Raw genomic sequence first — 13,368 nt, 5'->3', positions numbered from 1 at the left:
CATCCTGTTTTTAGCTTTACCTGTTACTACCCCACGCTCGCTCTTGATGCATGACCTCTGGGCTGACCTCCCACCCCACAGCATAGTACCAATTCTTTATTTTTCCTTTTTATTTTCTTATTGTTAGATCTACTAGAAGCAATGCAAGCAGAGACGTCACAGAGCAACATCTTGCCCCTTCCGAAGGTCCAGCTTCATACTGTGTTACTGTAACCACAAGAGAATCAGTCTCCCCAGGCAACACCAGAAAACAGGGCCAGTATAAATAGTTTATTAAAGAAAATAGCATATTACATTTTTGTGAATAATCCACATGAGAGAAGTGGCGTTTTTCAAAATATCAATTTTTTGGTTTCCTATTTATAAAAAGGGCAAGGGCTCCCAAGAGATGCAAGCGTCATGGGAACATTCTCAACCCCCAAATGAATTACTTAAAGTAGTGAAAGGGGAAAAAAAGGAAAAGCTAGTGACAGTCAGAGTTTGGATCAATGTTTGCCTTCGTTTTTTCATTCTCACAGGCTGGACTTGGTGTAAATGGGAACTTGACTGCACCAGCCCGCTCCGCGTGCTTATACCCCTTCAGGCCAGAAACAAGCAGTCTCCCTGCCCCCAGACCTGGCTGTTCCTGCCTGACCCAGCACCCAGAACAGCCATGAGGTTCTGCTGTGATTCGGGTGCAATGTAAAATTTGGGTGCAGTGTGAAAGCCAGCTGTAATTTTGGTATCCCCCAAAATGCTCAGGAATGTAAAGAGAAGTCAGACAAAAGTCCAAACGAAAAGGATACAATGACTGGTAACATTAAAATGTGTAGCTCTATGATCTAAGCTTTTGTAAGCAGGTCATGACATGCTTACAAACCATTACATAGCAGGAAATAATCTGTGTGCAGCAAGGGGCACATCTTGGCCTCTGGGCTACATTTCAACAACTGCTATTGATGAGGTTTCCAACTAAAATAAAGGTATGTTTCTTGAAGTCTCAAACAGCCTTTGTAACTTCAAGCATTATCTTCTAAGTGCACACTTAATTCCTTTTAATTCCCTTCTTGTATTTACTAGCATTTATATCATTCTTAAAATACAGTAAGGTTACTATCAAAAAGACAATAGATGCCAGACCTACTTAATTCATACACAAATCAAAAGTTAAAGGAAGGAGCTGAACTGGCTTCCACAGCTGGCAAAGTTGGATGGAAAACTTTGAATTCAGTTGTGAGATAGTTCCCATGAGAAATAAAGCCATGAGGAATTTTGCCGGTTGTGCAAAACACTCGGCCTCAGTAAACATTTCACTTGGAACAGGGTTTCCTCTTCCCCCCAATAAAATTTTCACTTTGTTGACATCTGCTGTTCAGGGAAACATGAACAAAACAGGTGGGTAAGAGCAAAATTTGGCACTTCAGCATTCTTAGAAGGACACCAAAAGCTACCACTGCTTGTGAGTTTTATATGTAATTTGCAGGGACAGAAGAGGTAAGACACAAAGGGGGTACACGTCCCCTGCTGTAAAACTGCATAGGTAAGATTCACAAGTGAGAAATAACAATCCCTCTACAGGACCCTTAAGCAAGCAAGCTTGAGATGACATTGTACAGCACCTTGCATGAGAGGCCCACCTGCCAGCAGTGCTCAGTCTCACAAGGAGTTTGGATAAAGGACTTACTTGCCTATGCTGGGCTTACAAGAAGATGAAATCCAAGAAGATGGAATTTAGCAAACATCACAAAAAGCATCTCTTCTTCACCAGGACTGTATACCCATCAGCTCCTAAAGCAAAACTACAATCTGGGTGTAACACCTTCAGGGAGCAGGGCAAGAAGTTGAATTTTCAAGCCCAAACTCCACGTGTGTAGCAGATAAAGCAGCTGCAGTTAGTGCCCACGTGTTACCCACCTTTGATTTCCTGTTCTCAGACTCATAGAGCCATCCCATGGGCCTTGCTGACAGTGAGCTAAGAATTTTTTCTCCTCCCTTAGTCAAGCCTCCAGGAAGCACACACCTAATGCTAAGCTTTTTGTAGTCCAGTACAAGAAGGATCAAATCCAAAAAATAATTAAGATTCTCAGTTCATTCTTGCTTTATCAGAAGATGCAACATGTAGGAGCAAACAGTTACTTGATTTTGGCCAGTGCTGCTGCTCTTCTTTCCGTGTTCTGGAACAAGGCTCGTATCAGACTCTTCACTTCAGCTGGGGAGAATTCAGCTGCAAGAGGCCCCTTCCCATCTGCCCATCTACAAGGAAGAAAGATCTTCATTTAATAAAACTGCATGGAAACTTCACGTTAAAACAAGCCTTAGAGCATTCACAACAAACCACTGCAGTTCTCCCACTCCTGTGATGACTGAATGGTTCAAGTAAAATTAAAAGCATAAAGCATTTATAGGCATGCTACAGTAGTAAATCTAGAAGCAAAACAAATCTAGTTAGCAGCCTATTAGCTTCATGCAACTTAGGTCCAGAATTATTTAATTAGGCACGAAAAGCAACAGGTTTTAAGGTGTTTCTTGCACTTAGTACAAACTTTGCAGTTTAGAGGACAGTATGTCTCCTTGTCGTTCAGATGTACATGTGAAGCGAGTGTGCACAAGAAACATCTAGCTTCTGACAACTCATGACAACTAAAGTAATAGGAGTCATAATGCAAATCCTCATGTATAATTCAGATGAATACCCCTTGCAAGTTAAAAGACCTAAGAAACGGTCTCTAGAAACTGAAGACCAATTACGTGGAATGATAGCTGCAGTTGCAAGGCACAGCTAACATCAAAAGCAGTGGGCAAAATGCCTGGCTGCTTAGCATCGCGTACTTCTGAATTTAGAGACGTCAAGGGGGGATGTATAATTGCTCTGCGGTTGGCTCTCCCAGGGCACTTTTTTTTTTTTTTTTTAACCATTGCTTTTTCACCTGCAGGAGACAGCTGAATATATGACCAGTGAAATAGACTACAAACACACAGCCAAAATATGGCACTAGGAGCAGCTATCTGATCCTTATTAAAAGTGATTCTCCTTCATCTGAAAAGGCTCTTCTAAATGTGGTGCCCTGCTGGTATCAGACCGCTTCCCAGCTCCCTGTTTAGCAGGTGAAGAACTAACCGACAAGGAAGACACTCACTGATCTACTATTTCTTGGAGGTTAGCTTGCAGGATGATCATCAGCTCTTTGAATGTCATCCATTTCTGCACGTAGACTGGAACTTCCTCTTGATATTTCTTGTTTTTGTCCTCTTCAGGTAGGGGGGTGAAAACCTGGGGTCCTTCCTCTACCATGATCCTACAGAGGGAGTACAACCTATCTGCATCTTCTGCAGAGATATCCTAGAATTGAACAAATGTAAACAAAAAGAGCAGTTAGAAGTGTCTTTGAGGTGCCAAGCAGTAAATTAAATGAAATTTTTCTTTTTTTTTTAAATGGGACTGTGTGTGTGAAGATGAAAAGCAGTGGTTTGGATTGCATTTAACATTCTCAAGCTAATATAACTGATTTCACGAATAGCTATTTCATCAAGTTCTCTGCAACTGCTTCAGAACAAGGGTTCTGCTTCTGAACTGCGCATCTTGGTGCACTAACAAGGATTTCACTGTGAGGCAGAGGGGTTATGAGGAAGGTCTGGAGCAGTTTATAAGGAAAGCGCTCAGGTAACGCCAGCACAATGATGAAAGCAAAGCTTTTTGGCAGGCATGGCATAAGCAAGTGTCCTAGCTATTAAAGGAAAAGAGGCCACCCAATTCACAGTGGGGGAGCTCTTCAACATGTAGACTACAACTGGCTCCCCTGAAACCTCAATTTGGAAAGAATTTCTAGAGGTCACACACACCACCCCTACGCCTGGCATGTCCACCTCGTGCAGTTACCTCTAGGGCAGAAATCCTAGTGACAATCTCTGAGAGCGCTGTGTTCAGTAAGGTCCCCATGGCCTTGCAGTATATGTTCACTGGAAGGACATCTTGCCAAACTTTCCCCAGTCTTTTCAACTGATGCAATACCTGGAAGACAACAGCTGTACATTCTCTACGTGTTATCAAGAAGTACATTAAGAAAAGCACAAAATGATAAGGTGAGCGCACGTGGACAGAAAAGTTTTACAGAAGCAGAAGGCTATGACTTCATCCTGCTACCACATAAAGCAGACCTTCTTGGAAAAAAATGCCACAATTTCAGTTTGCATTATGGCTCGTGGATCTTTCCCTTGAAAAATGAAATACCCTAGATATGCACTATAAACAAAAGTTCAAGATTAGGAAACTATGTCATCTTGGAGCATGTGGACTTGAACTCAGCATTCTACACAATGAGACACAGCCCGGGGGGAAAAAAAGCATGCCAGAAAATTCATCTTCTGCAAAGTTTCACTCTGCAGAAACAGCGCACAGTTCTCAGGACTAATATTGCATACTGTACCTTTCCAAGGACAACATCTACAGACAACAGCATATTTGACTTTGTTTGCCTTGCTTACCTGCCTTATTGCTTTGTTTGCTGCAGAGTAATTGTCCTCATCATCCATATTAGAAAAATTCCTGGCACTTGACAGCCTCTCCAGGATTTCTCCTTTCTGCACTCGCATCTGGGCCAGAAAACACTCCATTCCTTTAGAAGCAAAAACAACCAGAGAGAAGCAATTAAGCAATTATTAAATTTGCTCTGCCTATGCCAATTTAGAGACTGTAAGTGCTGAATAATAAACTTATTATTTTGGGCCAATTTAACCAAGCTCGGTCACGTACTTAATAAGCTTTTGCACAGCATGGATTGCTACAGCACTTTTGAAAAAGAGCTGAGTAGCAGAATTAACTATAGATGACAGGCTAACATTAAACTGGTACAAGCTTATCTATCTCAGAGTTTCCCTCCATAAAATACTGAAAGGTAAAATTACCAAGTCTCCTAAAACCAGGTACCAGATCTACAAAAGTAGCCGCTCCGTCACACAGGATGTTTGTCAAGCGGTATCGGAACTGGTGTCCCATGGTGAGCAAGTGGTGAGCAATATACATGCAGTTGTTGTGATGAATAGCTGCTAGCTGCGGGAGTTTCTGAAGGTTTTCTCTGTCATACGAAGGAGGAAGAAGAAATTTATGCATTTAGACCTGACCCCGTTAGAAAACTGTCATATGTACACTAAACAGCCCATCTGTCCTAGCTGTTGCTGTAAATAACTGAAAGGAATGCTTGGTAAAGCCATCAGTTGGAAAAGAAGTATTTAAACTCCTCCCACATCCACACAAGAGCTTACATACACAAAAGAAGTTCTATGGCTAGTGAAATGGAACCTTGGCATTCCAGCTGCGTGTTGTACTCACATTGGTTGTTTCTAACAACCAATTTTCAAACAGGAAGATTCTTTTTTACAGCATAACAGTGAGGAAAAGAGAGAAGGCCTTTTCAGTAATACTTCAGTGTTCTTTGACACAATTGTATACTTTAAATCTTCACTGGTGCTCTTTATTACAGGAAAAGCATCGTGAACAATCTTAAAGGCTAACCCCTGTCAATGCCAAGGATGAGGACTCTGTTCTAGTTACCTAAGCATCACTCTAGTAAATGGATGGATAAGACAGTTTACAAAACTCAGTTATGTTCTCGAGATGCAACTTCAGCTCGTGTTTCCTGTGTTCCCACATACACAAGGGCCATCAGGCACAGAACCAATTTCATTCACATCAAGGAAACACTAAAAACTATCTCCTTGGTCATAAGACTGCCAACTCAGAAACTCTCAGGCAAATATTTTGCAGCAGGTATAATTTAATAATGCATTAGGAGCACCAGCTTTTTCCCACTGGAGGAAGCCCTTAGTAATCTTTGGCTGTGGTGGACAAACATGGAAAGCGGGGCTATTCCAATCGCACTGCTGTGTCTCCAAACAGGCCCTAAGTAATGCACATACATACACTTACTTGTGGTATGTTGGTACTACGTCGTAAAACAGCTGGAATATATTCCGTACGGAGTAGAAGAGCTGTATACAGCTACAAAGAAAATAAGGTTCGTGTTAGTTTGTCTGTGGAATTTATATCTCGTCTGCCAAGCGACTCTCAAGCCTTTCTTAAAAAAGGTTTTATTAGTGGTAAAGCACGTTTTTCTTACTGAACAAGGGATAAATTGTCAAGATCAATTACAGCAATGTCAATAAAAGCAGCATCCTGGAAAATTCACAAAGGCTTCTCACAAAAGCTGTGATGACCTTGTAAGTTCAGCGTGGAAGAGATGAACTTCAAGCCACATGTCAGAACAGAGATTATGAAACCCTGCAAACAAAGGGAACAGTGTCCTTTCTCCCAATAGGTATGCATAAGTAGTCAGCCCTCTTTCTGCCACAGTACAGTGAAAGGCATTCAGTACCTAGGAAACTCTCCCTCTTCAGGGTTGTGGTCTCCGGTTTTTAAAACCGACTCTATGTAGGTTCTCAGAATGTTTAATTGTTTTCTCTGAAGAGCCCTGCCAGATGTAGAGCTGGAGTTTTTTGCTTTCATCCAGCACGTGAAAAAAGAAAGCAAGAACTCTCCTCAGAATAGGTGCCATAACTTACCATTTGGATGGAACAAAAGATACATTTTTTTATCTTTCTAAATAATCGAAACACACGATAAAATATAAAAATGAACACAGCAGTAGAGTTTCTTCCAACTAAAAGACTGAAGCCATGAGCTGCCTTGTGCAGCCTAGGGATTCACTGCGTTTTCACTGCTGCAGTAGCTACAATATGGCAAAACCCACCTGAATGCTCCCTCAGAACATAAGCCTCAAACACTGCTTAACAAGATTATTGCAGGGAACATATTCAGCAGCTGCTCCTGCTGTACCAGTCTACCGCACAAACCCAGGGAGCAGCCTCCAGCCAAAACACAGTGTAACTTTAATGATTCATTCTAATTTTTAAGTATCTTCAGCTCTTTTATATTTCTTTTACTCGATTAACGGATGCTTAGAATTGCCAAAGGCAATAAATATCTGACTCCCAGGAATTACCCGCTGATATATAATTCCTACCACTGATCTGTGCTGGCTGTAGCCTCCAACAGCGTCTGATAAGCCAGTTCCATCAGTTTCTCCACCGATGAACTGATGCGGCATGTGGGCAAAGAGAACGTGTACTGGCTCAGTTTGGTCTCATTCTCCAAATTCACCATCTCCTTAGGAAGTTGTTTAGATGTTTTTTGCATTTTTAAGTGATCTCCTGACCCAGGATCAGGAAGCTTTGGTAGGGCTACACACGAATCAGGGGTGATCTAAGGGAAAACAAAAGAAAGGCAGAACATTATTTGCAGCCCACGGAAAAGAGGCTGTGGATGACTACAAAATATTGATTTAAGACTCAAGATTAATACAAAGCTGCAGAGGTCCCCTAAGACCCTTGGAGGTCTCATGGCTTATGAACTACACAGCAGACCATGAAGCAATCTATACAGTGTTTCATGCCTAGAAGCAAGGTCTGTAAGTGATCCTCTGAATTTTCTTACGCTTATGATACTAGCCAGAAAAGCCTACAAAAGTAAGCTTCAAACATGTTAAGTAACATCTTGGTAGTGAAATAACCCGCTTGAGCACTATTAAAAACAACTTCAACACCGTTGTTTGCCAAAAGCACCAAATAATCACAAGTAATCAGTGCTCTACAAAACAAACAAACAAACGAAAAACCCTCAACTGTCCTAGAGAAGCCTTCTTCACCTGCTACACTATTTTTCCACATAGGAAAACAAGATATTGCAACAACAGGCACCTTTACGGTATTGTGTATTTCTGAGGTCATCAAGTTTCTGGCTGCCACAATCACATCTTGACATTTCTTATTGGCGAAGTGGGAATTGACGTTACGAGCGTATTTCAGTAAATCGGTCGTGTCTCCTTTCAAAAACTGCATGTTCTTCAGGGCTTTTTCAAATTCCTCTGTGGATTTAATCACCTGAGAAAGGCAGACACATTCTACATTGATACTTGTGAATTGCCAGTTATAATCTCCTAAAATCCAAGAGCAAAATTAAAGCTGGGTATAAATTCCTCCACTCAGTTGAAGGCAAAAGACGAAATTAAGTTTAGAGGGAACTATCTAACAGTTCTACAGCAATCTTTTGGAAGAAGCTGGCTCAGTTGGAGGCCATGATTGTACAATAATACAGTCCTCTAGCTGCAAGTTTGTTTCCTGACTTTGCTGGCAACCTAATTCAAAAATCAGAGGAGCAAGATGATTAGATTTCATTACGCTGGGCTACTTGGGGCAAAGGGACTGGGGGGTTTGCCCTATGATCGCTGCTGTTTCAAACAGCTGCCTCTCCAGGAAAAGTATCTTTTGGCATTCTTCACTAGTAAAGATATCACTATTATTAAGATTTTTAAAGTTAAGTTTTTTTAAAGTTTTAAGTTTTTAAAAAAGTGGCCTACACAAGAAACCCGTGATCATTAGACAATTAAAAAAAAACAAAGTCAAACACAGCAGTTCATTCACAAGAAGCCAGAGATCCCGCATCAGCATGTAAAAGACCTCTTCAGCCTCTTACAGAGGCTCACACAAGAGCCTTATGCCACACACCTGAGAACCTCCAAGTCTTAGTTAAATTTGGCCTGAGGTCCTTGGATCAGAGACCCTGCACCCTTAATAGGACAGGAAAAACAAGCCACGGTTTACCTGAGATAAATAACACAGTTCTAGATCAGCAAAAGACAGCTTTCTGATGAGGTTGGCCATGTGGCATTTCAACTATATAAATTCGAAAGTATTTCACGCCTACCTCTATATACTGCTCTAGTTTGCTACTGTTGGTTGGGATTGAATTCACTAGGCAGTTCTGAATGAGGCAGTCTGACAACTCTTCCCATATCATATCACCCAGCAGTTCTGCCAGTGTCACTCTGCACTCCTTCTTGTCTTCCACACGCTGCTCAACTGGCACATCTGAATTCAAGAGAACAGAAATGGATTTTAATATACCTGCTTCCTGGACACGACCCTCCACCATTTCACTCAGTCCTTCCTGTCAAAAAAGCATCTTTCAACTGTTCCATAATTTTATAAAGGAGATGTTCTTCATATCCAAACCATGTGCTGTGACTGTGGAACAACCTCCATCCCGATCAAAAGACAACTGAATTTATGGTTAAACTGAGCCCACTTTCCCAGTAATTCCAAAGGGAGGGACTACCTACTCAGCAAGTATTTGTGGAGAACTTCAAGAATGAACTTGATCTTGTCAAAAACCTCCACAGGAGAGGAATGATCCAAGTTAGGATCTTCACACCTAAAACGTAGGATGACCACATCCGACAGTTCTTCTGTGAATGGCTGAAGAGATGGGTATGAAATCAGCGGCTTGAGGATGTATTTCAGCAACAACTGGCCTAAGATATGAAAAAAAAAAGATATTTTCCTACAGCAGGAGTTTGTTCCAGTGAGGCCGAACTGGCAGTATTTTGGATGCACAGATTCTTCAAGTGAAGTGGAAGAAGCACTGTCTAGACTAGCTGTGTCAGAGAACATTCATGACGTAAAACGCTGGCTTTGGTTTCACTACAGACCACTTGACTCCTATAAAACACATATGGAGGCCTAACAAATTGCTGCATAGTTGATGTAAAATGAACAATTACAAAGCCAGAAGTATGAAATCCTGTCCTAGCATCTGTCATGCTTCCTGATTACTTCTTGCTGACACCTGAGAACGGAAAAGCCCAGAAGCTGACTAAAACCAACAGTCTTGGTCTTTGTAGATAAGGAAGCTTTAACTGGAAAAGCCCTTTAAACCCTTTAATCAGACCATGAAACCACAAAGCCACAGATCAAAACAGTATACTAGAATAACCTGACAGGAAAAGATAAATAATTCTGGGCAGTTTCATATTGTAAAAACCAGAGGATTCACCTCATGCTCAGTGGGAAACACAAGGCAACCGACGAAGACATCTCCCAATGTACGACTAAAGTGAACTGGATCGCAATATCCATCCTACAACAAGCCTAAACTGATATCCACTCAGGCTGCAACAGCTATGTGGATCCAAGGTCTGTCTTACCGAAAATTTTAAGCTTGGTGCGCAGTTCTCCTAGGACAGCAAATGCCTGCAGCACAGAAGCAACAGGCGGGCCAGCAATCTCTTCCTCTTTTGATGGCAGTGTGCATAAGTGCAATTCTGAATGCATCACTGACTCCAGGCTGCTACTTTCTAGAGAAAAGGAAGAAACATCTCTGTGTTAGAATGTGGTCTGAGATACAGCAGATCTGAGAACCTACCACATTCCTCAGCTGGCAGCTAAAGCGATATGCTACCTCTCCTCATTTACACAAAACAAAGTTCCTATAAGCATCAGAAGAGTACCAAATACCTTGTGTTTCAGTACAGGACAAATCTGCAGAATTCTTATTTCAGTTGCCATGAAATTGACGTTTAGTGACAATCACCCCCCTTGTCCCCACTGTAAGCCAAATCTGATCAAAGGAAAAGTTTGTGTTTTAATGAAGACACCAACATACAAATTCTAGAGCAGCTGCAACAAAAGTAGCAGCCAAAAACCTATCAGAGAAGATAAAGTATTCTTACAACTACCCTAGTAGGATAATATATACAGTCAGAATAAAAACTTTGGAAATCTCTCCTTAAACCAACCTTAATTCAACAATATTACAGTATCTCCTAACTTGTAGGTGCTTGAAACCAGACTTATTTGAAGTAGCAAAGCAAAAACAGTGCAACAAACTAGAATTGCGGGCACCTTTTGAAGGAGGAAGCTTCCATACAGCCAACTTCTGCCATTCTTCTCCTAGATGATAGAGCATATTTTGTGTCTGCACTGTGAGCTCTGTGCCTAGTGCCTTCAGGATCTTCAGCTCAAAGCCCTTGCGGGATTCCAGCATTTTCAGGCTGCTTCGTGCCTGGCAGTAAAGGACAAACACAAAACATGGGTAACTGTTGCCCCTGCTACTGAAAAGGACCTTGTGAAATTTATTGAAAATATTTATCAACAATTTTGCCACACGCTTACGAAGTCATTACCTTTTCCAGTTGTTGAGCTGCTACAACATACTTCTTCTCCAACAATGCAGTGTTGTACTCTTTAATAGCTGTATCAAACTGCAACAATCAAACAGGATCGTATGTAACAGCATATCTATTAGACTACATAATTTTAAACAACAAGAGTAGACACACGAGTTACCGTTAGTTATTGAAAAGAGAAGCCCCGAATAAAGCCACGAACTGAGCAGCAACCACCACTTAATGATTTTAAGATGCACATCCCTTCCTCACCTCTTGTAGCTTTTTCAGAATACTCAAAACCAGTGTGTCTCGCTCCAGCTGCTGCTTCAATTCAGTAAATTCAGCAACAGCGACGTTTAGGTCTCTTTGAACCTAAAATAAGAAATTTTTCATCAGACATCTGCCAAACATTAATAGATTTCCTCTTAAAAGTGACAACAAGATATAAAGTATTTCTGTTAATAGAGTACTTTGGTGAGAAAGACGAAAGACTCAATGTTAACAACATATCTGCTCTGGCATTTGATAATGACTTTGTCTTCGGTTTCTATGGCCTTCGATTTTACTCTCTGTTAGAAAGATCCTTATAATTTCCCTACTGGAAACTCATCCATGCTGGCTTCTTTTTTTATTACATTACACGCTTTGTCAAGGCATTAGAAGGAAACTCAGTATCAAAAGGCTATCAAAAGGAGTTGAGTTTTCTTTTAACACAGCCATTTTAAATGCAGGCTCACTGGAAGTGAGCCAAAAGCTAACTCAATTGACAACGTTACAGAACCCCAGATCACGGGAAACACTTGGCTTTAGGGTCTCCAAAGGCAGAACTAACTCCAGCGAAGTGAACATGACTTGCCTGGTACCAAAACCTCATACATAGTGCTGGTAAGGTATGACCCAGAAGCTAGATATTGAAACTTTTTTTTTTTAACCTGGTTTAGTTAACATGATTTTGTGTGTGTGTGTTTAACTGCTGTTGTTTATTACCTTTTATTTACATTAGATTGGTTTTCATTACATTATTAACACATCATGCTTTTCTGTGAAGAACACCACATGGCACTCCTTCAAGTCACGTTGGAATCAATCAAAGCAGCACAAAAGCAGAGAGGATCCAGCCGGTAGGGCCTGCTCACATTCTCCTCAATGGCTCAGTGAATATGCGCTGCCATGTGCCATGATTTGGGTGGTGCACATCAGTGACCTCTCTGCCCCAAATCCCCGCAGGACCAACACTCAGCCTGTCTGTCACTGCATCACACCCTACCGCGATGCAACCAGGCGGATCCTTCTCTCTCCTCTGGAGACGTGCGACACACTTCTCCAAGGGCACAACAAGCAAACTACAACTAACAACCCCTTAATTATTCTCAGGCACACCCCAGACGGGACGTAAACCCATGCCATCATTTTTTTGGGGTGATGCCATCCACAGCCTTCAGGCCCGTGTCCTCCATCCCTGTCCCCCCTGCACACAGCAGGCGAGGACCCGCAGGTGCGTGGTGGGACTGGAAGAAGCTGCCAGCAGCCGGGGAAGCCCAGCAGGTCCCACCTGCTCCTCGATGCCGGCCCTGAGCAGCTCGATGCTGCCGGACAGCCCGTCCACCTGCGACACCAGCTCCTCGGCGCTCTGCGCGCTGGGCAGGAACTCGCTGTACTTGCTGGTGATGGCGGAGCACACCTCTCCCTGCGGGGGCACACGGGGCAAAGTCACCGCCCGGCCAAGCCCTGTCAGGGACCCTCGGGACCCCCAATTCCTCCCTCAGGACCCTTAATTCCTCTCCCCAAAACCCTTAAGTCCTCCCCCTGGCCTCTCTTGTCCTCCCCTTGGACCTCCAATTCCTCCCCCCAGGGCCCCCAGGTCCTCCCCCCCAGCCCCTCACGGCCCCCCCATTCCCCCTCCCGGGACCCCCCAATTCCTCCCTCACGGCCCCCCCATGAACCCCCAAATCCCCCCCGGGACCCCCAATCCCCCCCCGGGACCCCCAATCCTCCCCTTGGGACCCCCAATTCCCCCTGCGGGACTCCCAATTCCTACCCCCGGGACCCCCAATTCCTCTCCCCCGGCTACTCCCGGCCCTCCTCAGCCCCTCCCCCCCCCCTCCCCCCCCCGGGACCCCCAATTCCTCCCTCACGACCTCCCCCGGCCCCTCCCGCCCCCCCCCCCCCCTCCAAATCCCCCAAATTCCTCCCCCCCGGCCCCCTCCCGGCCCCCCGGCGCCCCGAGCCGCGCCTTGAGCTCCTCCACCCGCCGGGAGAGCCGCCCGATGCGGGTGCCCAGCCCCTCCTTGTCCAGGCGGCCCGAGTGCGCCAGCACCGCCGCCACCAGCGAGCCCGCGGGAGCCGCCATGGTCCCGCGGCCCGCGCGGCACCACGGGAAGGCGGCGCTACG

At 43.7% G+C, this 13,368-nt stretch overlaps 2 protein-coding genes across 3 annotated transcripts in view; one reads left to right on the top strand and one right to left on the bottom strand.

The window, feature by feature from the left end:
* TMPRSS5 (transmembrane serine protease 5) overlaps positions 1–409 on the top strand; it is a 22,927-nt gene extending 22,518 nt beyond the window's left edge. For both annotated transcript variants that reach the window (XM_080567677.1, XM_080567678.1), the window contains one exon: positions 128–409. In XM_080567677.1, coding sequence (XP_080423803.1) covers positions 128–136 — 9 coding nt within the window. In that variant the 3' untranslated portion in view covers positions 137–409. The remainder of the gene's footprint in view (positions 1–127) is intronic.
* Positions 256–13,368, bottom strand: ZW10 (zw10 kinetochore protein). The gene is made up of 16 exons (XM_080567668.1): positions 13,210–13,368; positions 12,529–12,663; positions 11,247–11,348; positions 10,992–11,069; positions 10,711–10,870; positions 10,014–10,163; positions 9,150–9,341; positions 8,735–8,898; positions 7,729–7,911; positions 6,996–7,234; positions 5,903–5,974; positions 4,882–5,051; positions 4,462–4,592; positions 3,857–3,988; positions 3,117–3,319; positions 256–2,232 (listed from the first exon to the last, which is right to left on the bottom strand). Exons 1-16 carry the CDS (start codon positions 13,324–13,326, stop codon positions 2,112–2,114), a joined length of 2,349 nt encoding a protein of 782 aa, XP_080423794.1. The 5' UTR covers positions 13,327–13,368; the 3' UTR covers positions 256–2,111.

The sequence above is a fragment of the Anser brachyrhynchus genome (assembly GCF_964034855.1).
Source record: "Anser brachyrhynchus genome assembly, chromosome: 25".
In the NCBI taxonomy this organism is placed as follows: domain Eukaryota; kingdom Metazoa; phylum Chordata; class Aves; order Anseriformes; family Anatidae; genus Anser; species Anser brachyrhynchus.
This window is presented reverse-complemented; position numbering and strand designations above follow the sequence as displayed.